The sequence below is a fragment of the Castanea sativa genome, chromosome 4 (assembly GCF_040712315.1).
Source record: "Castanea sativa cultivar Marrone di Chiusa Pesio chromosome 4, ASM4071231v1".
Lineage (NCBI taxonomy): Eukaryota > Viridiplantae > Streptophyta > Magnoliopsida > Fagales > Fagaceae > Castanea > Castanea sativa.
The window spans coordinates 1,615,799-1,642,068 of NC_134016.1; the positions used below are offsets into that span (position 1 = coordinate 1,615,799).

The following is a 26,270-nucleotide window of genomic DNA, read 5'->3' on the forward strand; positions in this document are numbered from 1 at the left end:
AACTATAAAATAGATAATTTGATGTGTCGTTTTTTTTTTTTAAATAAGTATATAAAATAGAAAAAGTACATTCTTATACTAAAATAGAGAAAAATTTTTACACAAAACTTTAAATTCTTTCAGCACCATCCTTATAATTCTGGAATTATTATAAAAAAAATTATGCATGATGTCAGTATTTTTAAGAGAAACATTAGGGTGGCTTTGAAGTGTTTAAAGCTGTAACCCAGCCAGTTATAGGGAATGGTTGGTTGTTTAAACTTGCTTCATTAACATCATGAAAGATTTCGGGCAAGTATTTTATTGAAAAATCTTGATTTAAGAAATTCTAGCCAAGTTTAGTTCTAAGTTGTTTAAGTTTTGTTTGAAATTATTTTCAAGATAATTAGTAAGGGAGAACACCAAATTGTTGAGTAGATCTTGAGTACAATGGTTTTACAAGCATGAAAATATTAGCATGACAATGATAATGACCACTGCGCACCCTTGGTGCGGTAGTCACTCCACAAGTATAAGTGTTTGTGGAGTGTGGGAGGCAAGAATCGGGGTTCAAGTCTCTAGAAGAGAGTTTCACACGTATATACACTTAGATTAGGTTAGAGTAGAAATTCTATCTTGTATTAAAAAAAAAAAAAAAAACACCCTTCAGTGATAATAGTAACACATGACTCCATAAGACGCAAAAGAATTATTGCATTGCATGAAGTTAGCATGTTGAAGTGAATTTGGGCTAGTAGCATCATAAAATCTGTTATTTCTGAAATTCTTGACATCAATGACATTACATCTACTTGGTAAACTCAATTCTTCATGAACACCAAGACCTGAAACGTCCACTAAAGGTGTAGACGCTTAATGTTTATTTACAATAGGAATCTCCAAGGGACCTAGAGCTTTTGGTCATGAAGTCAATCATTCTTGAGCAACTAAAACTACCTGTTTACCAACATTGAGGCCAGAAAATAGCCCAACAAGGGCTGCCGGACCACTCTCAAGGCCTTCAGCTATGTCTTCCAAATATACAATCTTCCCTTCAGCAATGTGAGGCAGAACCAAATCCAGAAACTTCGGGTAAAGATGATAGTAATCAGAAAACACAAATGCTTTCATATGAACCCGTTTGTATATCATGTGCACTAAATTGTGCACACCTTCCAGCTTCTCAAGGTTGTACTGTGAGATCATGCCACAAACAGCAATGCGACCATGGGTCCTCATGTTGAGTAGCACTGCATCAAGCATTTTTCCCCCAACATTCTCAAAGTAAATATCGATACCTTCAGGAAAGTACCTGGAAAAACAATACAACATTCACTCTAGATTGAGACCAGCAATATGATATAGAAGTCCAAAAGACTCTTGGTTTTCCTAGTAAAGAGCGTAAAACTTAATATATCATGCTCCTACCTTATTGTTTACCTATCTTTTCCTTTTTAATGAAGGCTTGAAAGACAAATTAATCCACAGTATAACCATATTTTCCCATAAAAAATTTCCAAGGCATAAAATATATATGTATGGATGTCCTCTTTCTTGAGAACAAGGATGTCCAATGTTTACTTCAGTATCAAACCGGTGACCCTGTTAAAGACTGAAATGATATTTTATATTCTGATTACACCATATATTATTACTAACCTTTTCAAAGCTGCAACCAAGTCAGGCTCTTCTTTATAGTTGAAAGCCTCATCAAACTTGAATTTGTTCTTCAGCAAATCAACCTTGTTGCAGAAAGGATAAAGGAAAAAAACAAAAGCAAACAGAAAAAAGCTGGTTAGTGAGGCTGCCCACACTGGTCAAGCAGATCAACTCATAAATAAGATTTGAAATTGACAAAGTGTGCAAAGGTGATCAATATCTATTAAGATTTGGGAAAAATGGACAAGGGTGGCATTTTTTGACCTGAGATTTTTCCTTTGGCATGTGACTCTCAAATATTTTGATACACTATAGGACAAATATGTTAATATCGTTGAACATATATGTTTATATTTGTTACAGTGTCTGTTTGCATGCATATGAACCATTTATAGGAAAAAAAAATTCAAATTAACCACCACAATACTTACTTCAAAAAATGCATGACAACCCAATAGTTCTTTACTAATCTTAGGTAAAGAACAGAGAATTTCTACACTTCAAACGAGTGTTAGAAATGACTTAAAAAAAAGTGTCCACTAGTTTATAACACTTCAAATGTTCATATTAGTTCCTTTTACTTCTTTTTTTGTCCCTAAGGACATGGCAAATTGGAGGGGAAATTTTGAGTTGCATTGCAATGGTACACTAGTTTTTTGTACATTTATTATATGTATTAAGAAGAATGCAACTTCGCGCTAGCCAATAGAGAAGAGAGTTGTTCATTTAGGAATTAAGATGAAGTATCTTAACAGTAGAACTGATTCGGAGCAAACCCAGATTAGTTGGACACAACCAATTGAATCAAGCACATCAAGTTATAAACTGAATAGAAAAAAACCAATATTAATTGAATTAAAACATTAAGCACTTATATTCAACAAGTCACCTTTTCTTTGCTTCCGGCACTTCCAACAACATAGCAGCCTAACAGCTTTGCAAACTGCCCAACAAGCTGACCAACTGCCCCAGAAGCTGCTGAAATGAAGACATACTCTCCTTTCTTAGGAGAGCAAACCTCATAAAAACCACTATAAGCAGTTGAACCAGGCATACCTACAAATAAGGAAAATGTTTAATGAGCTTTTGGCAAAAAGCAAAACAATTGTTAACATAGCATACCAAAAAACCTAGCCAAATTACTTGCAATATGTGATCTGTAATGGTATAAATTACTACAGGATGACCTCATTCTCAAGATATAACATCAGCTAGGTGATCCAATAATGGCAGTTTAAAAAAATTGTCCCACTTGCAACTTAGTTGCTACAATCAGGCTCATCATATGTAAGAGTTAATAGAAAATAAGTTCTATTTTGGATAGACTTACCAAGAATACCAGAATAGTAGGACAGTGGCACATCAGTGTGTTCGATTTTAAGCAAATTCTGAACATCTGTAATCAAACTATATTCTTCCCATCCAGTTTTTCCCCAAACTAAGTCACCTTTCTTGAATTTTGGATTCCCAGAATCTACAACTTTTGCCACATCAAATCTATCATATTATATTATATTATATTATATTATACATATATATATATATATGCAATTTAAATAATGGATTTAGAAATTGACAGTGAATTGTAACCAATCACCACAAATTGGACACAAATTCACAAATTATCTTTATCTCTATATATATAATAAATTAATTGGTTTGTTAATGCAATTGATTGACAAAAGACTTAACCATTAAGAATAAAACTTTATTAATGTTATGACACTTGATACCAAATCATGTGTTCTCATTCCGAACATAGAGCTAATTTCAAGTTACATCCAATGTAATTCTTAGACTTAAGAAACTCCTCTATTAGTATATAAACCTTTTTTTTTTTTTTAATTCTACATATACGGATTATGGACTCTATGCTCAAATAAAATCTTAAAAATAAAAATAAAAGGAAACTTACATTATCAATTATACCAAAACAAACAAGATAACACATTAAAAAAAAAAATAGAGTTAAACAAATAAAAATCAGTTTCCCCACTTTAAGTGTTTTCTACCAATCACAACCTATAATCATGCCATGTGTTTGATTTTTTGTTATTGCATTTTAAATTTTAATGATTTTCTAAGGAAAAAAGAAAAAGAAAAGAGGGATGTGTCCCCAGTTATAAAGTGGAATAATTGACCAATCTATGGGCAGTGATAAGCCCATATGTGAAAAAGTGAAAGTCATGTTAGCAGATGGAAAAAAAATGGTGAACATTTTTGTGTCTTTTTGGTATTACTCGACAGGATAAGATTGTGAATATTCATAAGAATCATAGCTATAATTTTGGGGAAAAAAAAAAGTGGGACTCTGCTTTTACTCACCGAACCGGGCTCAAAGGAATTGGCGGTGGAACTGATTGACTTCTTCATAAGATTACACATATAAGGATCACAGGGCAGGTACAGATTCTTCACCAAAAGCCCATTTGAACCTTCTGGGACCTTCAACTTTATGGTCCCATTGGTGTTAAGGTACATGTCTGATTCTTTAGGGAAACCAGACACATAGTTCTTGAAGATCACTTGCTTGTTGCTCACTTCTAGCTCATTTTCACCCCCACCGCTTGCCATTGATAACAAAGCTCTGATTGTATATTAGCAATACAATCAAATTATGTGGATTGATTTTAAGGCTCTTCTCTTGTCTTTGTAAAGTGTTGCAAGAAAGTTGAGGTTGTTTTATAGTATGGAAAGATAATTGATGCAAAAAAAGTTGGGGAGTTTTATAACGTGGAAAATAGGAATACTTCTAGAACCACGTAAAATACCACAATTTTTGGGGGTTCGTTTTATTGTACAAAATTTTAATTTTTCATTAATTTAAAGTTATACATATATAACTTTTTTAAGTAAAATTATACAGAGGCAATTTTTCAACTAGCGTAGTTAGAAGAAACGATATAATAAGTTAGCATGCAACAGTCTATGCTATGCAACACATAACTGCTAAAGCCTTGCAATCAGTTTCACTCTCCTTTGATTAGTATACTTTGATTATTGTCCTGATTAGTATGCTCTGTGATTTACAGTTGCCACAATAAGTGGATCCTTTGTGTTAATCACATCAGAACACTGGATTTGATAATCAAGTAGAACACTAAGGGTTGTACTAAAAGTGTCAAAAAATTATTTTTCTTGAGTTATCTTGTGGATGTGAGCCTAGGAGTGGCGTTTTAGTTCTGTTAGACCTTAGGAAAATAGTTCTTCATTTTAGAAACTATCATGGCTAGTTCATCATCCTCAGCAGTTACAGATACCATTACAACTACGTGTGATCTTTCCCTTCGTAAATTCATTGCAAATAGATTAGACTACTTGTATGAAATATCCCATGTCCCTGAAGATAGTAAAATTCCTATTACTGATTTTCCTATTGTAAATTCTTATACTGTTTTTGATAAACCTCAAAATACTTTCAAAAAATCCATAAAAAAGTTTTTAGGTCCTTCTCATCCTTCTAGTGTAAAAGAATATGTCCAAGCATCTAAGTTTGACTAGTTCAACATTCCAGCTAGTGAAAAAGAAAATTTTATCACTTTTGCCATTTCCAGAGAGTTTGTCATTCCATGGCAAAGACAAGGTTACACTCACCTCCATTTTGTTGCAGTAAGACTCGCACTCACTTTTCATGGCAGAAAAGGATTCCCTATAGCTTCTAGAATTTCTCTTCTTAATTCTAGATTTTTGGAATACCACAATGTAGTTATAAGAACTGTCCAAACTACCCTCAATGTGGGAACAATCTTTGTCACCCTTGTCCCCAATTTCAACATGTCTCTCAAAGACCCTCACCTTTGTGATGCTCTTAAAGTCCAAGTCCAAGTCCAGATTACAGTAGCTTCCCAAGTACATGACACTTTTGCAGCCACACTCCACTATTAGCTTGCCTACAGACTCCAAAACCATACTTTTGACATAGCTATACCAAAACTAGCCCAGTCCAATGATGCTCTTTTGATTCAAGTTGACCCAGGCATGACGCCTATGTGCACATTTGTTCCAAGACAATTGAACAAAGAGCAGAAGACAAAACTCTTTCCAGAATCATAGATCACAAAATATGAAACTCTTCATCAGGCATCCAAGCCAATCCGGTCCGACACTCCTTTCTTCATCAGAAATCAAAATGGTGATGTTGAAGTTAGGTTTATGACAGCCACACCAGAAAAGGAAGAAGTGACAGTCTTTCCAACGGCTATGATCCAACCAGTTTCATATGAATGTCTTCAGATCAAAGCATTTCAAGAAGATGGAAAACCTGTCTATGAAAGAAAATCATTCACTGGCCACATATGGTGGGATGTTTGTGACTGTACAAAATGCCGAGAAGAAGAAGCATTTGAAGAAGAGCAGAAAAAAAGAAAGAAAAAGTCTTCACAGTAGCTTCTTAAAGAAAGATATGAAGCAGGAGACCCAGAAGTTGACTTCCTTGGAGAACCCTCTAGAAAGTTTGACTACTATGTCCTCTACCCCAGAACTAGAAAGCAAAAAACTCCATCCCTTTCCCCATGCAAAGAAAGTCATGATCAAAACCAACAAAACCAGAAACCACCACTAATCCCATATTACTAGAAAGTCCTTCTCCAAATACAAAAATGTCAACCCAAGCCTCCCAGTCAAACCCACACACAAAAGACCTTACCTTGTTATATGTTTGACCATGCATCACCCTCCTATTCACAAAATTTTCCTCCTCTAGAAAGTTTTGACCACCCCAAGCCAATGTTAAACATGTTTGGAAAATCAAAAACCCTGTTGGAACCAATCGAGATGGAACCAAAAAACAAGTCTCATCAGCTGAAGCAGTTTTCAATTGGCAGGAAGAAAATGATGTAGCACAAAATCAAGTCCTTTCAAAGATTCTTGATAATCAACAAAATTTGACTGAGGCAGTAACTCATACCTTCTCATCATCAAATTCTCTCATTGAAGATTTGAAGAAAAAAATACAGTCAGTTGAACAAGAATTGGAAACAATTGCCTCCAAAGTAAAAGATTTGTCTGTCTCCTTTCCCCTCATTGGGCAAAAAGAAAAAGAAAGAAAATAGTTGTTGATGCAACTCCAGTCTATGGAAAACTCACAAAAGGTAGCTACCCAAGCTCTTCCAATGTAAGTCTACATGCCTTATCAACCTCGTCAATCATTGTATAAAGATCTGTCCATACCTGTACCCTCACCATTCTCCCCAGTTTCCCCCTACCAGAACCTCCAACCACTAAACATGACACATCTAGCTCAAAATTCTTTTAAACCATGTGGAATTTTTCCCAGCATAACAAACTCAACACCACCACCCCAACTAGAATCTCAACCCAGACTAGAACCTCAAACCAAACCACAAAATGAACCTCCTCTCATCAAAAAAGACAAAGAACCATTGTACCAACCACCAGATCCAACTATTGGTGCTTCATCCAGACCCCCAGATATGAACATGTTGACCATAAATTCTGATCCTCCAACCCAATTTCATCATTTCTGAGAACTTTAACTCTTCAAGAACCAACAGAACCTTTTGTTCTTCCAGTCATTGATGACACAGATCTAGACTTGTCTGGCCTTGACTTAGATGAAGTCTTCATGACTGATCCAAAAGTAGAAGAAGAAGATGATGTCCTTCGCCCTAAACAACCTCCACCACCACCACCACCACCACCAATATTTCCTACACCACCTTTCATCCATGATCACCATACAAGATTAACCTATCCATCAACCACAGATTCAAAGCACTTGTTTACCCTTGATAACAGTCCTCCTTCAAAATGGCATGATGAAATTTTCAATATGTATTCATGGTGTACAGCTGAACTTCAAGCCCCAAACAATACAGTTGCCTAGATTATTGCCAAATTTGTCGCAAGACTTACAAGCAGACTGAGACAATGGTGGATTAACCTTGGAGAATACAGGCAAAGACAGACAACCTAGTATAACAAACTCGAGGATTTTTTCACAATCCTCCATAATGAATTCCTTGGTTCATTAGCCCATTACACTGAAGTAGTGAGAGATGAATTCTTATTGATGAAATGCTGTTCTTTTGAAAGAAAAGATTTGGAGAAACATTTTGACAGAATGTCAAGCAGGTACTATGCTTTTAATGGAATGGATGATGTCAATTCCAAGCACACTTTGTTGAACTCATTCCCAGAACCACTAGGTGATGAGACTTTTCACATGATGAATTTTCAAAAAATCACCCTGCAGCAAGCCTCTTTAGGAGAGATTTATCAGCATGTCCTCATTGCTTTGGAAAAACTCTGTAATCAAAGAAAGTTTCTTTTAGAGATTAACAAGATCCACAGCAAGCTTAAAGACAATTGTAAAAGGAAAGATTTGCAGATCAAGTGTTATAACAAAACTTGTGCTTGTCCAACCAAGAGAAGAGATCATTACAAGAAGTATTCTTGGAAGAAGAAACATTCTCATCCAAAGAAGAAGTTTTTCAGATTCTTAATACTTTGTCTTTATCTGATTCTGTGATTGGGCCGTTGAACTGCTGAAGCTTTAACTTTATCTTTATTAATATTTGGTTGTTTTTTGACTTTTTGAATTTGGCTTTATCTTAATATCTTATCCGTTGGTGTGGGTGGATGTTGTTGTTGTTGTTGGTGTTGCTGTTGGTGTGTGTGTTTGTGTTGGTGAAATATTAAATTATTAATTGTCTTTTTTGTAATGTGTATTGTTATTTGTGATTGTGAAATTTTTTGATTGGCAGCTGGCTCTTGTAATTGGGGAAATTTTCTTGAGGCCTGATTGGCTTGTCTGTTGACTAGGGTGGGGGGTGGATGAACACATAGGGCCAGGTAAACAATAATTAAATCGGTGTAATGTGCACATCAGCCCATGGGATGTGCAATGTGCACATGACTGGCTCTTTTAGTGTAATGTGCACATAGATGTGTGTTAGTGCAACTAATAAATAATAATTTAATTAACCAATAATTAATTGGGAAAAGTAACTAATAAACAATAATTAATAATTTAATTAACCAATACATTATAAAAGACAAACAAATTAAATTATGTTAGGCTAAACAACAATTAATAATTTAATAATTAATGAAACAATAATACAACAAATTATAGTTTATAAAAGACAAACAAATTAATGAAAGAACTAAACAAAAATAATTAATAATTTTATTAATATTTCAAATGAACTTATGGTTTATTGTATAGGTACATTTGTTCATTTCTTTTTTCTTTTTCTTTTTTTTTTTTTCCTTTTGAGGTTTTTCAGTGTATAGAATGCAAATTTGTTTTGGATTTAAGAACATTTTTTTTAAGCACAAACTTCATGCCAGCCAAATCTTGAATTTCGGCTAGTATTTCCCGAAACACCCAAAATAGACCGAAATTACCCGAAATTTTTTCAAAGTAGAATAGGAACACCCTAGACCAAATTCCTAGAGTCACCACTGGAAGAACTCGACGAAAAATCTCTCCGCCGCACTCCAAGTGGTAAATCAATCTACCAGAGAATAAGTTGGAGTATACGAATAACAAAAGCCCCTCCAAGCCTAGTCTACCCAATATACTTGAGCCCTCCAAGCTCCTGCTACCAACTGGCTTCTCGGAACCTTGTCTTCTCTAGCTTTCCCGGATCCCACAATTCAACCCAATTGCATCTGCCAATGATTGGCTTCTTTCAATACTTCCCAGCAACACCAAAACCTCACTTTACACTTAGATTAGGTGTGGTAAGTATTTGGGCTATCAACCTCTCAAGGATTTGGAAATGGAGAGGAAAGAGTAGAGGAAAACTACAAGGAAATATGTAGATGATTATGGGTATAACAATCTCTAACTCTCAAGTGTATTTTCTAGGGTTTTCTCTCTGAAAAGCACTCCCTACAATATGTGGGTAATGAGGGTATATATAGTGTGGGTAAAGACTTGGTAAAACAAAACATGATAAATTAGCCAAACAGAATGTTTCACAAGTATTTCGCAGGAAGGCCTTACTTGCGAGATACTAGCGAAAACTCCAGGCTGTCATGACTCTTCCCATTATTCCAGTCAGGTGCTCTACACATGGCTACTTCACAGGTTAGCTTCTTGTGAGTTTCTTACAAAATCCACTTGTTCTTTAATTTAAGCTTGAGTCTTCACACTCTCTAACACTCATCCTTTACAATTAAAATCCCCACATAAATAGAGGAAAAAATGATTGAATAAAATTACAATTAAATTTGACACGGAATTAAAGCCAATATAAATAGTTATAAATTACAACTTTACAATAAGAATACTTTGTGTTGATTATCGCCCTTTTGATGAGAGGGAGAAGTGGGTAGTAGAGGAGACAAAAATAGAGTTAGTAAAAAATTAGACTAATTTCCAATTATTCAATTCTACTTTCTTTTATTCCCCCTCCATCCAAACTGGCCCTAAATGTAAGCTAAAGGAATTTGACCCTATAGATTTAAGCTCAATGATTGAAGGGAGAAGAATACCATTAGATCATATGGCTATTGGCCAATAAGCAAGCGGTATTAATTTTTTAATACAATTGCAAATGAATTCCAATTCAAAAGTTGTAAAATTACATGCACACGCATGCATATAATAGCATTTATTAAGGACGGTGTAATTTCTCTTCATTTTCATCATATACATATATGATACATAATTATTCTCCATAGCCCATAGGCACTAGCCACAACCCAATAAACTAACCTGATCTCTTGCCCTCAAAAAAAGCCTTCCATAAGTTAGACTAGGATGGTAATCTGACACAGTGGTACATACTACATTCATACAATGTATGATTGAATCATTCACGAGCAACTACAGCTACTTGTTTTCCAAAGTTGCGACCACTAAAAAGTCCAACAAGGGCAGCTGGACCACTCTCAAGGCCTTCAACTATGTCTTCCATATACACCATCTTCTTTTCTCTAATGTAAGGCAGCACAAGGTCTAAGAACTTGAGGTATAGGTGATAATAATTGCGATGTGTATATCCTTTCATTTGGATCCACTTGAATCCGATATGCAACAAATTTTTGATACCTTCAAGCTCATCAAGATTGTAGTGTGAGATCATTCCACACACAGCAACGCGACCATGGTGTCTCATGTTGAGGAGCACAGCTTCAAGCATTTTGCCCCCAACATGCTCAAAGTAAACATCAATACCTTCAGGGAAATACCTAGAGGTGACAAACAAATTAACTAAGTCAGTGATGCATGTTTTCAGTTCTTGAAATATGAGTCCACCTAGTCTCTTAAAATAATCAAAACCTACCAAGCTCAAATATTATTGCTTAGGTTGCATTTGGACTAGTAGTGCTAATCATGAGGAAATTAACTAAAGAGGTGCTATCTCTCGGGAGAATTGGGAGTAGTGAATGTTGAATGTCATGGTCAAATTTTTTTTTTTCCTCACATTTTGATGAATGAAGCTTGTAGGGTCATTGGGTCCAGGAATATATGTGGGGTGGTCCAAGAGTATTCTTCGGGCTAGAAGCCCAGTCCGAGGACATTGAATGGTACGAGGGTATATGAATGTTAAATCATAAGATTGTACTAAATAAAGAAGAGATAATGTCTGAATAAGTGTGTCCAAGAAGTCAGTGCGAGGAAGATGGTGTCCTTAGCTATATAAAGCCGAGGTAGGAGAAAGGTTGGTTAACACCCACAGGCTATGTTCTCGAAAATCCTATAGATAAAGGTAGATACGATAAATGTGGAGGATAAAAATATGGGCAGTGGAATATTTGAAATAAAGCTGTCACCACCACCCCGTATTGAATGCTTTGCAACTGCTATTCTAGCTGCCTTAATGGGGAAGTGAGACCTGAACATCAGAGTTTAACTTTGCTCCTATCTCTGAAGACTTGAGGGGAGGTGGATGGGACAAGTATCTAAATCAGCAATCTAACCTTGACGTGGGAGAGGAAGAGAAAAAGAATAATAGAGTATAAAAGAGAGAAGGGACCTTTGGCAAAAAGAGAGGAAAAAAAGGAGAGAGAAACACTGTAGACTTCACTATCCATAATTGTAATCTACCTTAGGAAGAAATAATATAAGTCATCCTCAGCTTAGGTCTGAGGATAGAATTTCTTTCATACTCATATAAACAGTTCCTTATGTGCATTGTTGTGATCAAAGCCCATCATTTTTATTATCTAAGCATCACTAGAACCTAGATTTCAAGCTCACTCTCTACAAATTCTATTGTAAAAAGGCTTGTCAGGCCCATCCCCTTCTGACTGTGGGTTCGAGCTCGAATTGTGTCCTTACAAAGCTTAACTGGGAAAATCCTCTGCAAAATTTTGTTGCATGTTACTTACCTTTTCAAAGCTGCATTCAAGTCTTGCTCTTCTTTGTAATTAAAAGCTTCATCGAACCCAAGCTGATTCTTCAATAGATCAACCTGATGCAGAAGAAAAGGTAAGTATTCATTTGAGGGATAGCCCCTTCAATTCACAAAGTAACAAAAAAGAAAGAAAGAATCAATAAATGAAAATAGAAACAGAATTATTGTAACATATAGTATATAAAAAGAAACTATATGTTATATGGCACATTTCAAATAGCAACCATAGTGTGCTATACCTTTTCTTTGGCGAAAATGGGCAAATGCCCTTTTCGCGCAAAAAAAACAGTATTATGCCCCATTTCCCAGACTAATTAGAGAAATGCCCCCTCTTTTGAAACTCGATTTTCTCAAAATCAAGTTAAGCCCTATAGCGATGTTTTAAGGACCCTATAGAGACGTTTTAAGGAGCCTATAGCGGCGTTTTGGATCTCAAGCTTCACGAAATCGAGTTATAGGTAAAACAAAAAGTAAAATTTACCTATAACTTGATTTCATGGAGCTCGAGTTACAAAACGCCGCTATAAGTCCTTAAAATGTCGCTATAGGACTCTAGAATTTTTTTTTTAAAATTCGATTTTGATAAAATTGAGTTTCAAAAGAGGGGCATTTTCCTAATTAGTTTGAGAAAGAGGGCATTTGCCCTTTTTTTTTTATGTGAAATGGGCATTTGCCCATTTTCGCCCCTTTTCTTTACTACCAGCACTTCCAACCACATTACAACCCTCCAACTTTGCGATTTGTCCGATAAGCTGACCAACTGCACCAGAAGTTGCTGAAACAAATACATATTCTCCTTTCTTAGGAATCCCAACCTCATAGAAACCAGCATACGAAGTCATGCCAGGCATACCTATAAATGGAGAAAAAAAATCCGCATATTCAGATAGAGAATTGGATTTAATTATAAAGTGAAGTGACATGACCGAGAAAAAACAATGAAAAAGAGTAAAGCAACATGGGAATGGCACACCCCAAATTTGGTTAATGTTTAATTTCTTTCTTTTTTTTTTTGTTTTTTTTTCTACTATTGCAATTTCCCAAGTGCGACTAAACCACCTCTGACCCACCAATTGTAACAATAATAAAATTATTTTATACTACTTAAATTAAGTTTATGCTTCAAATTTTTAATAACTATACAGATTTCAACTTCATTTTCTGAAGTTTATAATAAAATTGGAAAAACTCAGAAAAGTATTATTAAGGTGCTCATCTCTGAAATAAAGATTCTCTCAAGCCATGAAGAACAACATATGATGTAAATGGGCAAGCACATTAGTATATGTGTACCGCAAACAATTTATTCCAAATCTTACATCAATTTTAGCTTCATTAACAATAGACCTTACCGAGAATTCCAGTATAATAAGAAAGAGGTACGTCAGTATGCTGGATTTTAACGAGAGTATCAGTTGTTTTAGTGATTAGACTGTACTCTTCCCATCCTGTGATCCCCCAAACCAAGTCCCCTACCTTAAATTCTGGATGTCTGGAATCCAACACTTTTGCCACACCGTACCCGAAAATTGCCTGCATATATGTATGTTTCCATTAAAATTAGAAAACAAATTACAAGCTCACTATCACATGCATGCAGCATAGTATGAAACAAGTTCTACAATTAGTACAAATTTTAGTATAAAGTGTTTACAAACATGACAATGTATTCGTCATACTTCAACAACATATTACAGAGCAAGGGTAAAGTAAAAGTTATAATATTCCTAGCAAGTGTAACCAAAAAAAAAAAAAACAAACTAAACAACAATTCTTGAGATTGACTTACGGAGCCAGGGGTGTAGTAAAGATATCCATTGGGACCTTCAGCTTTCCTCATAAAGAATTGAATGAGAGGATCGCAGGACAAATAGAGGTTCTTCACCAAAACTGCATTTGAACCTTCAGGAACCTTTAACGTAATGTGGTCAGGCACATGTCTGATTCTTTAGGAGAACCAATGACATAGTCTCTGAATATCACCTATTTGTTGCTCACTTCATCTCCGACTCTCACCTTTGCTACTCTCTCTCTCTCTCTCTCTCTCCAAGAATTTAATGCAAAACTTTGTCAATATTTTCGTGCAATGGTTCTTCTCTACGGACCACGAAGTACTATTTATAGGGCACATTTGGAAGGGAGAAATGAAATAATTTCCAAATTGAGTTCCATACTTCACGGCTGACGTGTCAGTGGTACAAAGCAAATATATAGCATTCACAGCTGCACGTAATTGCTTACGCTATAATTGCTCTAATGGCCTGTTTGGAAGTTTAGAGAGGGAGGAGAGTAGAGGGGAGTAGAGGGAAGGAGAGTAGTGGGGAGGAGAGTAGAGGGTAATTGTTATCCTCCACCTTGTTTGAATGTTTTTAAAATTAGTAAGGGGAATGGGAGTAATTAACCCTTCCTCTTATTTGGTTGTTTTAAAAATTAGGATGGAGAGGAGAGGAAATGATTTAAATAGACAAATTTACCCTTTAAAAATGTACTATGATTAATTCATTAGTTTTGTAAACTCCATTTATTAGTTTATTAGTTTTGTAAACACCATTTAAAAATGTACTATGATTAATTTATTAGTTTTTAAATTTACCCTTTAAAAATGTACTATCATTTCTTTTCCACATTTTCTGAGCAACCAAACACAGGCACAAGTAGAGAGGAAAAAAAAACATAAATTTCACAGAAACACAAACCAAATCCCCCAAAATGCACACAACCAAAAAAATAAAAAATAAAAAAGCAAGGTCCTGGAGAACGAAGAGCAAGCAAAGCGAGATCCTGGAGTTGTAGGGAGAAGCCCTAGAATCATCGCCGAAGAAGGGGCACCAGGAATGGAAATTGTACCAAGAAAACGGACGGTCACAATCTTTGGAGGAATGTCGATCGCGATCCTCATTGTCGTTGGGATAGTTCTCCGGAGTCATCGGGGAAGAGTCGCCGTCGCGCTTCATTGCCGTCGCCTGAGCTCAATCCCGATCGCCGCGAGCGGCGTGGACCTTTGGATGTCGTTGTCGACGACCCACGGCTCGGCGGCGTCTAATTTCTTGTGCTTTTTTCGGGTTACAACTGTGAGATTCTGAGAAAAATTGTGGCTTTAATTTCTATTTGGGTGCTCTGAAAATGGAGGAAAAGGGAAATGAATTGAAATTTGAGTATTGTGTACTGTGTAGTTACACTTTTTGAAAGAGAGAAGTGTTTGTTTTTGGTGGCTTTTCCGGTTCTGAATTTCTAAAAGTTTAGCTTAAAATTTTTTTTTTTTTTTGATAAGAGCTTTAAATTATTTATTTTCTCATCAAACAAACATAAATTATTTATATAATCAGTTTGTAATTTTGTTAATTTAGAAAGGCTAAATTGGAGAATTCATTTGGATAATAATTTACCTACTCTACTCTCTCTCCAAATCTCTCCAATTTGGGGGAATTAAAAATGAGGGGTTAGAGATAGTTGAAACCCCTCCAAACCCCTCTCCCTCATTTTCTTAAAAAACTTTCAAACAAGGTAATTGAATTACTCTCCCTCCCTCTACTCTACTCTCCCTCCTTTTTTTAACTTCCAAACAGGCCATTATTGTGTTCCTAGAATCTCTATACACTGCGTACAATTTTATCATCCCGCTTTGACACGAAAGCACTTGGAAAATTTTGTTTTACAATCAAACCGTCAATTTTGAACAATTTAATGATATTTGGAGAGTCTTGTACAAAAAGAATATAATGTGTCGAAGTCAGAACTTCACATCAAATATTCTTATTAAACTATATATGATTGTCACTATATTTTTTTGTAGATAAATCGTAGTAAAATTTGTAGCTCATTACAAACCTGATAACGATCACTATCTTGCCTATAAAAATTGTTTCTCTCTTTTATTATTTGCAGTGCAACAGGCTATAGAAAAAGAGAGAGCGAAAGGTTTTAGAAATGGCAGGTGATGGTGAAGAAGTGAGAAACAAACAGGTGCTAGCTAGACATTACATAGATGGCAATCCCAAAGAAACGGACATGTACTTTAACACAAGTAGCATAAGCTTGAAGGTGCCAGAGGGTTCAAAAGAAGTGTTGGTGAAGAACCTTTACTTGTCCTGTGATCCTTACATGCGAGGCATTAAGGCCAAAATCCCAGATCGCCTTTTTTATTCCTTTGCTCCCCATTCAGTGAGCTCATGCTCATAGCTCACTGACTCACTCTCTTTCTCTTGCATATATGCTGTATAACTCTCTTGCTTGACGTGGCAATGGATACACCTTTAAATTTGCTGTATTTAATCTAAACCATGAAATGGTTCAGTTTGAAATAAAGAGAATTGTTATCATAATTTTTGCTTTCACAAATGAACATATTTTTTTGGTGAAACATGTTGCCAATAGTTGGGTATAGAGTGGCTAAAGTTTTGGAATCTGGGCACCCGGACTTCAAGAAAGGAGATTTCGTTTGGGGGGTAACCAAATGGGAAGAATACAGCCTCATTACAATGACTGAAAGCCTCTTTAAAATCCAGCACACTGATGTGCCCCTTTCCTACTATACTGGACTTCTTGGTAGTAATTTGCTCATCAATTGGGAAAAAAGTTTATAAGATGGATTTGATTTTCAAGAAAAATAAAGAAACAAAATAAAAAGGATTTTTCTTCATAATCTTTATATTATTGTAATATACAATTCATGGACTCTGGATAAAAGATGAATTTGATACTTTGCAGTGTAATTATTCATTTATACTACATAATCTATCTTGTTCATGTCACTCTTTTCTGTCCTCCACACCATCTCCTCCTCTGCATACTAGCAACTATAGATATTTTCTTTTAAAGAAAACATTGACATAGTATATGTGTCTTTCCTATGTCACTTTATTTTGTTACAATGTGTTAAATGCTCCATATAATTGGATTTACTTTTCCACATAGGTATGCCTGGTATGACTGCTTATACTGGTTTCTATGGACTTTGCTCACCAAAGAAAGGAGAATATGTTTTTGTCTCATCAGCATTTGGTGCAGTTGGCCAAATTAATGGGTTGTTATGTTGTTGGAAGTGCTGGAAGCAAAGAAAAGGTACATCAACCTTAATTGGAATCTTCTGTAAAATATTTGAAAAAGAAAAGTACTAGGTATGCATTGTTCTGACAGGTGCTACCAACAATGTTGTTTTTATTCAGTAATTCAATTAGACATTTGTGACAACAATAAAGTACACATAACTTGATCTTCTGATTATATCATCACCTTTTACTAACATCCATTTTGAATGAATTTGAAGCAATAGTATATAGTTTGTTCTTAATTCGAACTGATTTTGCAGGTTCGATCTTTTTATTTTCCTCCTTGAATGAGTTGTTAATTTTGCCTCTGGTTAGACATTTGAAGTATTTTAACACATATTTGCATTATATTCCGAAACATTAAATTTCAAATTCTCCTAGTCCTCACCCTGTTGTATGATTTTACTTATTTGGACCCAAATTTTAAGCTGTGATGCATGCTTGAATCTCTGTTTTAAAGCAGGGGATATAGAAACATGCTCTTCTTTTAAAATGAAATTTCAACACTTGTCCTGCTTTTATCTGAACAAGGTTGATATACTAAAGAGCAAGTTTGGATTCGACGAGGCTTTCAATTATAAGGAAGAGCATGACATGGATGCAGCTCTAAAAAGGTCAGTGGAAAATTTGCATATAAATAATCTAAAAGAAATTAATGAGGCAAAATTTCTCATTATTAGCTGTGAGGCAAAATTGCACTGCATTCACTAATTTATTCATGGTGACTGCAAATTGCATAACATTAAAGAATAAACGTTGACAGAAACTAACATTTGATAAATATCTCAACAGCAATATCAAGGCCTAATTGTTACTAACAACTGCAAGAGCAACTTTTATCAAAAACTGAGAGGCATTGACTTTTTTTTTTTGGGTAATGATGTTAGGTGTTTTCCTGAAGGCATTGACTTATACTTTGATAATGTCGGAGGCAAAATGCTTGATGCAGTTCTCCTAAACATGATATTCTACTGTCGCATTGCAGTAGCTGGAATGATCTCACAATACAATCTTGATCAACCTGAAGGCATAGGAAATTTATTATCTTTGGTATATAAGAGGATTTGTATAGAAGGATTTACAGTGTATGATTACTATCACCTCTTTCCCAACTTTTTAGACCTTGTGCTGCCTTACATTAGAGAAGGAAAGATAGCATATGTTGAAGACAGCCGAAGGCCTTGAAAATGGCCCTTCAGCTCTTGTAGGAATTTTTAGTGGCCAAAATGTCGGAAAGCAAGTAGTTGTAGTTCCTCGGGAGTGATCATTTTACCTACTTTAGCATATGTATTTTATACTTTTTTTTCTTCTTTTTTCTGTGTAATACTTAGACAGCACCATATATAGTGCTTCTCCCCATTACCATGGTGAAAGCCATTGCTGCTTGACAGCCATGTAACTTGGAAAGTAAATTCTCAGGGTTCAATATATTATGGGCTGTTTCAATAAGGAATGCTTGTCCATATATGTAAACATTAAGAAGATAATAGTCTAATTGGCAAATAAACAAAAAAAAATTTGTGACCGCTAAAATAATTATTACAGTGTTTTGGGCCTTTTGGCAGGAAATTGGGTCTTGATTTGAGCCACATGCTTATAGTATGAATGTTTCTATGCATAGTGACTAACATCAAGGATGTTATTTGTCTATTTGTTACTATTTCTCAAATTTAAGTGTTTACATTAATTAACAAGGGCGTTATAAACCTTTGTTTCAAGGGTCATATTGAGTACAACCACTTTTTTTCCCAATCAACTGTGAAACCTCAACATTTCTGTAGAGTCAACATAACACTAATAAAACTTTCTTTTGCTTTTGAGAAATAATATTGAAAAGCATTTTCGTCCTCAAGGGGTTTAAACCTCTTTACCTTGACTGCCATAAGCTTGGTGACATTGAAGAATGGTACTGTAACATGTGTTTTGCCCCAACATTTCTTTACTGCTAGCGATAAGGAATAAGGGAAGAAAGAGAATAAGGGAACGAAAATGAAGTCAAAGTATGCCATTTTATTCAGATGGAAATTGAATTAAATGATGATTCCACTTGGGTTCACATTTTCTAATTACTGCAATTAATTAAGCTGACCCCAAAATATTGGGATTAAGGCTTTGTTTATTGTAGTTGTCCTTTGCAATTAGTTAAGGTCCTTTGCACATTTGAGTGAATTATAGATCCTTTCAAAACCCTTTCACCAAGTTCTAGAAGCATACAATATGGTAACATGAGTCCTTATTCAGTTGCCTAAATCGTGGAAGTCAAAAAGGTTTAATAATCCTTTTATAAGTCTATCTTTCAAAAACATACAAACTGGTTACTTAAATTCAAATGAAGGTATCGGGGGGTGACTTTGAACGCAGTTAAACATATTTAAAAAATTATTTCCTCTATTGCATATGGTTAAAAATTGTTCAGGGAATCAAAAAGTTCTTTAAGGGATATTATTTAATACATTAGTTTTAACATAAAAGGCTATAAAATTTCTAAACTATTCCTATTAATTTAAACTTAAATAAAACATATGAAACAGGTATTGACCTTGAAATAGAGGTAAAGAAAAGCCTAAGTAATGAAAGAAATTTTAAAAAAATGGTAATTATTAACTTCTTAAAAAAGACAATATTTTGAGGTATGTGATTGTGATGTGGTGCATTGAAGAAGTCAAAGACGCATCCATCCTACACAGATACATGAGTATGTTATTAAATCAAGCTTAGCACAAAGATTAGAGTTATCACTTGATTTAGTTCTAAGAATGGCATGACCTCTATGAAGAGATATAATTAACCAGAAAAAAAATATTTGGCGTTAGACACCAAACATTGCCTAATCCGAAGGTCAGCCTTCATTGGGAAAAACAGTCAATTAATATAACAAACAACAAATTTATTCCTTTTTCCCCTCTTTGTGCAAATTAAATGGGTATTTCAAATAAATTAGCTAAGCACAGTAACCAATATATATATATATATAAATCTCAGTAGCAAGCCACAATCAAGAACCCGAATTTTTACTGGAAAACCCTTCAATGAAAAGGGAAAAACCAGAGGACCTAATAGTCCAGTAAAATCTTCCACTATAGAAAATGGGTTTACAACAATATTCTCAAGAGTAAATGCTAGGATTACCAAGAAAAAAAAAATCAATCTTGAATTACAAAAAATTATTCATAACGCTATGCATTGAGGTGGATACTAACAGTAACAACAAGAAAAGATCTCACCAACTGGCCAGCATTTGAGAAAACGTAGAGGAACTTCAAGCAACAACACCAGTCAACATAAGGCTCCATTCGTTAGGAAAAATATACTGAAACTTCATCGAAATCGGGAATTGAAATTACCTTCCAATTTCGGCTTGAAAGTAGTTGGTTTTGTAGAAAAACCAACTACAAAACCAATTGTGCGTCCCGGAATAGGGCTGCTGGGCCTCGAAGGGATTTGGGCTTACAATCTATTTGTATAGTGGGCTTTTGAATTTTCTACCACGGGTGGTGTTATGCTCGGCAGGCCCGTATACTAGGCCTCCTTCCCTTCCTCACTATCTCTTTCCTCTCTTCCTTTGGAAGAACTGATATTGCTCTCTCTCTCCACTCTTTTCTCTCTCCAATTGCCAACCCTTTGACTGAATCTTCTTTGTCTATTTATAGCCAAATTTAGTGGAACGGTCATGATTATTCTCCTGATAGGTGAAGGAAGGGGTCCAATACTATTACCCATAAGTGGGGGTTTAGTTAAGAGTGGGAGAAAATGAGAGTGGCATTGGAACTGGCTCCACCGCTGGGTTTGATGCTCGGCAGGGGCGTTCCCTAGACAATGGAAGAGAGGTCTAATACCGTTTCATCTAAGTGGATGTTTGGTGAAAGAGAAAATGATAGTGGCATTGGGACCAACCCCGTATGTAAGTTCCGTGCTCGGCAGGGGCACGTCACGGGCTGCTTTGAGCACTCCGAGCTCGAACCTCTTGGACGGCACACGCGTTACTATGTGTGATCAGCACGGGGCTTCTATAAGAGTTAGTCCTTACGGGCCTTAGGGCGATTGGGCTTGACAGGGGGTAGGACCTGTACAACTCGTATTTGTAATTTAGTGACGCAATGAGCCACTTCACCCTAAGCAGATATTGCGACTTCCGGCAAATGTATAGCTCATTAATGAATGATAAGTCCTCAAGTTACTGTACAAGATATTCTCACTATTTGGTTCTGTGGAATGGTTATATATTTCTTATGTTTTAAAGAATTAAGTAAAGTTCAATGTGCCTTTAATTTATTTTTTTACCATCCCAGCCAAAAGAAATTAGGAAAAAAAAAAAATACTAGAATCAGCAGCTTTTAACCCTTGTTTAAACCATGTTAGAGATCCCACAAACCAATGTTAATTTGAAAATTTAAATTTTATATTGGCATTCTGTTAGAGAAATGTTGTTTAAAGACAATAGTCCAATATTATTACAAGTCCCTATTTAAGAGAGCTCTCCTAATTGATACATTTAGTTGGGTTAAGAGTGCCTCTTTCCATGCTTCTCAGTTTTAGTTGTGTGGATAATTAGTCACTGACATCTTTATAGAAATTGCAGGTGGAAAGGATTGATGGCTCCCTCGAGTTTCTTATCCTATCTAAAGACGAATTGTGGGCTGGTCAGAAATGAGGTTTTCCATGCATTTTGATTCTGTAATTTTTTTTAAAATTTTTCCTTTCTTTGTTGAGATTCTTGTGTATTGCAAATGGCCAAAAGTGGATATTGTGTCTTAATTGAAAAACTGTTCATTGCACTCCACCTCTTTACTAATGTAATGGAGATTAATCTAGCCTTTTTATCATCTATAGAAAGAAAATAGGTTATTTCTTGTTTCATCAATTTTTGAATGGGTGTCAAGTGTTTGCTTGACTTCTGAATTAATCAAACGTGTGGGTACTCCTAACCTTTCAACTCTCTGATTCTTTCCCATTGTCTTAGAGGTTGTTGCTACAATTAAAACAATTCAGGAGCTGAACAGATAGAAAAGAGGTTGATGCAACAAGCATATCAAAGAGGTAGTGTAGAATCAAGGAGGTTCCTCTCACAGCAGATGTGTAAGCACCCTTCCTTGGCTTGGTGCTAAGGTTTAGTTTTCTACAAGAGTGGAAGATGATGATGTGCATTAAAATCAAGTGGTTCATAACGATAGGAAATCTTAAGAGTTGTTTAGTAGAAGTTTTTATCTATAAACAAACTCATTAGGCTGCTAATGTGTATTACATACTATCAACTACTAGCATAGCTCTTTTAAGAGCTCCTTGAACCATGGATGCGTCTAACTATATTTGGTAGCTGTACTTTGTCAAGGTGTAGTAAATTTCACAAATTATTGGCTAGAGTCTTGTTTTCTTATCATATGGGGTCTTTGGGTTTACAACATCGATTATTATGGGTTTTTTGGGACTTGTTTTTACTACATATATTGCTAATTTAAAGGGATTTAAATGCTAGTTTGGAGTTTTTTTCCCACTAAGCTGTTTATTTTTACACTAACATAGACTATAAGATAAAAATTGAAAGTTAACACCAAATCAAGGTGTTCATTTCAAAATTTTAAAGTTAAGGATATATTTACAAATACCCAATACATTGGCAAGCACATTGCACATCCAAAATGCTAAACTCTTCTTAACATTAATACAGATTTAATCTGAAATTATGAATTTTATTAGCCATGTTCCAAACATTCAATAGGTAAAAGTTCATCAATTTTATAGAGACAAAACAGAAAAACCATATTGCTTATTACATAAGATCTAAATTGCTGGAACATGACTAGTGTTAGATTTAATGAGTCCTTCCTCCAGCTAACTCATATATATACCTTAATCATGCCAGAATCATTTAAAATATATTGAGAAGGTCAATAACACCATATGCACAAAATGACTTTCACATCAAAAAGAGTCAAAACACAATTCAGTAATTTGGCTATACTCAATCTAACTATATACGTTGTTTTGGCAATATATGAAAATATGTGTGGAGTTGACATGCACACCTTTACATAGACTAAAAGTTTTGTTTATGTAGATATGTACATTGGCTACAAAACAGTGGCTCTGCAAATACATAAACTGAATAGGGTCTTGTACTGCACAAATTACAAAGTAAATTATATATACATATCCCAAATGGTAAAGAGAAAGCAAACCTGAAGTGCCTAGGCATCAGTTGTCATCAAGTTCGCTATTTTCTGAGATGCAATCTTCTTGTTAGCTTCAAAAGGTGGAAACCATATATTTATATATTAGAAGTATAACCATCAACAACTTTAGAGTTGTCTGAAACTTTATAAGAACGTGAGTTCAATTTTGCTTGCACTAGTTGAACTGGGGATCACTTAACTCACTAGCCCCTGCATATGATCCACTTAAACTGACCTCCCAACCCAAATATGAACTTTAAAAAGGTCAACCTATAAGTGAACTTTAAAAGAGATGTTGAGACAAAGAATGTGTATGTTTTTATTTATGGGCATCAAAGCAAGCTCTAATAGCAAAATTTTGATTTTGAAAAAATTCATTTGGAATCACAACTTTCATAATTGTTTTAGATAATTCACATATTTCCAGTAATCAGTGTTGTAGGTGGGATCACTTTCTATTAATTAATTCAGAAGCATCAATCTACCCATGGCTGGAGAGATGTTTGGTCAGTTAGCATATTTGGTTTGAGGTTGGTGTAGGGAACCTTATTCCTTTTGGCATGATTGTTGGTGTGGCAACCAACCACTAAAATAAGCTTTTCCGCTTTCATAATGAAATGGTCTCAAATGTTGGAAAATGAGCAGAAGATTTCATGGAGGCTTTTCTCAATTGACTGAAAAGCTACTACACCAACACAAATCAGGAAAAAATAATTTCATAGAAGGCTTTCCTCAGTTGACTGAAAAGCTACTACCAAAAACAATCATGCAAAAGTAATTTCCTGAAAATATAACGGATTATCATTTTTTTTTTCATTTTCTAAGTAACAGTTCAGAAAATGCTGTTGGAACAATGGGAGGAAGGAGGGGACAATTGGCATGAATAATACACTTATTGGATTGAATCAATACTTTATATACTAGAAGGGATTAGAAAATTGAGAAAACAAACCAGCTAAAACTTCTGTTGGCTTGGGAGTGGATGAAAACTTCATAATGTAATTTTTCATCCAGCTGAACACAACAGATATGTTGTCCCTTGTGCCTGAACATCAAGGAAAAATTCTTAACTGACTGAATAATCTTTTAGGTCTATTAATAATGTGGATCCAGGTTTTATTAATTCTGCTAAATAAGGATGGGAACCTGAGAAGAATTGAGGTTTATTTTGCATAAAGTATTGAAGTAGAGCAAGTACATAATCTTGGAAGACTAATCTCCCATTCTCTACTCAGTAATACAAAACTTTTGTTTTTTCTTTTATTTCTTATAAATTTTATGGGGGTTAATGGACTTAAGGTGGTTTCATAGTCATTTATTCAAGGGGTCAAAGTGTGGCAAATACACTATCTCATTTCTCTCTTCTTTCATTTTTTATTTATTTTTGTTTTTAAAGTTTGTTGTTATCTTTAGTTATTTGCTTATGGATTCTGAATAATTTACAGAGAAACCTTGCAGGTGATATACAAGGAGTGAAGCTACAGTGACTGGTCCTAAAATTGATAGCAAAAGGCCAGGAAAATCATAAAAAAGCCAGCATGCAATTTCAACCACTTCAGCTGCTGCTAATTGTGTGTCATCTTCACACACCACACAAAAAAAAAGTAGAGATAAATGTCACAATTTTGAGCACCAAGATCTGATTAAGAGTACTGGCCCTAATTATGAAAACACATTCAGTTTGACAATCTGTTTGAACTTTGAATCTAAGTTCTTAAGTGCAAAAGACTAGGAAAGATTTTTTTTTTTTTTTGATAGGTAATTGCAATATATTAAAAATCAAAATGGTATACAAAATAAAGAAAAACAGCAAAGCAAAGCAAGACTAGAAAATAAAATACACGAAACCAGCCATATAATTAACAGCACAAAGGTAGAGTATCTAGGAAATCCATCAAAGAAAACATGGAGAGAGTGGAGGGCTTCAATCCCCATTCATAAAGAGTCTTCAGAAATAAAAACTTGAAGTTTGGTGCGGTGGATTCTCTGTCCTTGAAAATGCAGCAATTCCTCTCACCCCAAATGCACAAAGGCTGGGAAAGCTAAGGTATAAACTCGCAATTTTCTTTTGTTGCCATGAAAATTTTACATTTATTACTTTATCACTCTTAGATTTAAGATTATTGTAGTAAAGAGGTTAAAAGTTATGTTATAGAAAGAACACTTTAAGTTGTTAACAGAAGCCCATTTGTGATCATTTATAATTCATTAACCTCAGTTTCCACTATAAATTAAAAAGAAGAAAAACAGTAAATTACAAATCAAACTATCTATATGATTGACAGAACATGCTGTATATACAAACTAAATTTGGTTTTGTAAATCACCATTTATGAAGTAAATTATGTATAAATATCAACTTAATTTGAATAAACTTAACCACTAACCCACTATCCTGTATGTCAACAAATAGAATATGGTCGATCTTGGACCGCTCATTGTCTTCCAAATTGGACAATCATAAATCTCCAGCGTTTTCAAATGGGTGAGGCGTCGCATGGCTTCCTCGGTGGGCAGATACACCAAGTGATTGCAATCCACAGTATACAGCTTTTGAAGAGAGGAAAGATTGCCCAGCCTCTCTGGCAAAGCTACTTAGCTACTCTCATAAAAAATAAAAAATAAAAAATTCTATCTTATATAAAAAATTCTATCTTATACACTTAGTTAGAATAATATAAAAAAAATTCATTTCTTTTTTTTTCCTTTGTTTTTTTTAGGTGGGCACGTTGCCTCTTTCCTCTTTTTTTTTTCCTGACGTTGCTTTTTTTTTCTTTTTTCTTTTTTTGATTTCTTGGGTTTTCTTTCCTGACGTTGCTTTTTGGTTTTTTTTTTTTTTTCATTTTTTGATTTCTTGGGCTGTGGTGGGCACGTTGCCTTTTTTTTTCCTTTTTTTTTTTTCTTTTGGACGTTGCTTTTTTTTTTTTTTCTTTTTGAGCTGTGCGTGTGATAGTTTTTTTTTTTTTTTTTTTAACTAGTCATAATTTTTTTGGGACATGATTTTTAATTTTTAATAAATGGGGTGATTGCTTTTTTTTTTTTGTCACTTTTTTGTATTAATTAGCCATCACTTTTTAATA

General features: G+C 34.8%; 3 protein-coding genes and 1 long non-coding RNA gene across 4 annotated transcripts; 1 reads left to right on the forward strand and 3 right to left on the reverse strand.

Moving 5' to 3' along the window:
- Nucleotides 1-800: 800 nt before the first annotated feature.
- On the reverse strand, nt 801-4,273 carry LOC142631840 (2-alkenal reductase (NADP(+)-dependent)-like). Its single transcript, XM_075806164.1, has 6 exons — nt 3,996-4,273; nt 3,822-3,864; nt 2,969-3,138; nt 2,528-2,694; nt 1,639-1,721; nt 801-1,291 (listed from the first exon to the last, which is right to left on the reverse strand). Exons 1-6 carry the CDS (start codon nt 4,210-4,212, stop codon nt 913-915), a joined length of 1,059 nt encoding a protein of 352 aa, XP_075662279.1. The 5' UTR covers nt 4,213-4,273; the 3' UTR covers nt 801-912.
- Nucleotides 4,274-10,185: 5,912 nt separating this feature from the next.
- On the reverse strand, nt 10,186-13,511 carry LOC142631644 (2-alkenal reductase (NADP(+)-dependent)-like). Its single transcript, XM_075805859.1, has 4 exons — nt 13,325-13,511; nt 12,647-12,825; nt 11,947-12,029; nt 10,186-10,803 (listed from the first exon to the last, which is right to left on the reverse strand). Exons 1-4 carry the CDS (start codon nt 13,509-13,511, stop codon nt 10,425-10,427), a joined length of 828 nt encoding a protein of 275 aa, XP_075661974.1. The 3' UTR covers nt 10,186-10,424.
- Nucleotides 13,512-16,991: 3,480 nt separating this feature from the next.
- On the forward strand, nt 16,992-18,205 carry LOC142631430 (2-alkenal reductase (NADP(+)-dependent)-like). The gene is made up of 3 exons (XM_075805595.1): nt 16,992-17,033; nt 17,552-17,634; nt 17,908-18,205. The coding sequence occupies exons 1-3, from the start codon at nt 16,992-16,994 to the stop codon at nt 18,203-18,205; spliced, it is 423 nt and encodes a 140-aa protein (XP_075661710.1).
- Nucleotides 18,206-22,814: 4,609 nt separating this feature from the next.
- Nucleotides 22,815-25,817, reverse strand: LOC142631645 (uncharacterized). The gene is made up of 3 exons (XR_012843637.1): nt 25,578-25,817; nt 24,143-24,235; nt 22,815-23,261 (listed from the first exon to the last, which is right to left on the reverse strand). It is a non-coding gene; the product is annotated as an uncharacterized LOC142631645 (long non-coding RNA).
- Between the last annotated feature and the right edge of the window lie 453 nt (nt 25,818-26,270).

What these genes read in the sequence shown, in the direction of transcription:
- LOC142631644 (XM_075805859.1), bottom strand. Translation starts at nt 13,511, where the DNA reads ATGCAGGCAATTTTCGGGTACGGTGTGGCAAAAGTGTTGGATTCCAGA. An exon ending in TTATTATACTGGAATTCTCG is followed by an intron (nt 12,826 to 13,324) that starts GTAAGGTCTATT and finishes CTCCATTTATAG; the next exon opens with GTATGCCTGGCATGACTTCG. An exon ending in TTGAATGCAGCTTTGAAAAG is followed by an intron (nt 10,804 to 11,946) that starts GTAAGTAACATG and finishes TGTCACCTCTAG; the next exon opens with GTATTTCCCTGAAGGTATTG.
- LOC142631430 (XM_075805595.1), top strand. Translation starts at nt 16,992, where the DNA reads ATGGGTTGTTATGTTGTTGGAAGTGCTGGAAGCAAAGAAAAG. An exon ending in GTGCTGGAAGCAAAGAAAAG is followed by an intron (nt 17,034 to 17,551) that starts GTACATCAACCT and finishes TATCTGAACAAG; the next exon opens with GTTGATATACTAAAGAGCAA. An exon ending in ATGGATGCAGCTCTAAAAAG is followed by an intron (nt 17,635 to 17,907) that starts GTCAGTGGAAAA and finishes TAATGATGTTAG; the next exon opens with GTGTTTTCCTGAAGGCATTG.
- LOC142631840 (XM_075806164.1), bottom strand. Translation starts at nt 4,212, where the DNA reads ATGGCAAGCGGTGGGGGTGAAAATGAGCTAGAAGTGAGCAACAAGCAA. An exon ending in TCTTATGAAGAAGTCAATCA is followed by an intron (nt 3,865 to 3,995) that starts GTTCCACCGCCA and finishes AATACCAAAAAG; the next exon opens with ACACAAAAATGTTCACCATT. An exon ending in TTGGTTGCAGCTTTGAAAAG is followed by an intron (nt 1,292 to 1,638) that starts GTTAGTAATAAT and finishes TTGTTTTTCCAG; the next exon opens with GTACTTTCCTGAAGGTATCG.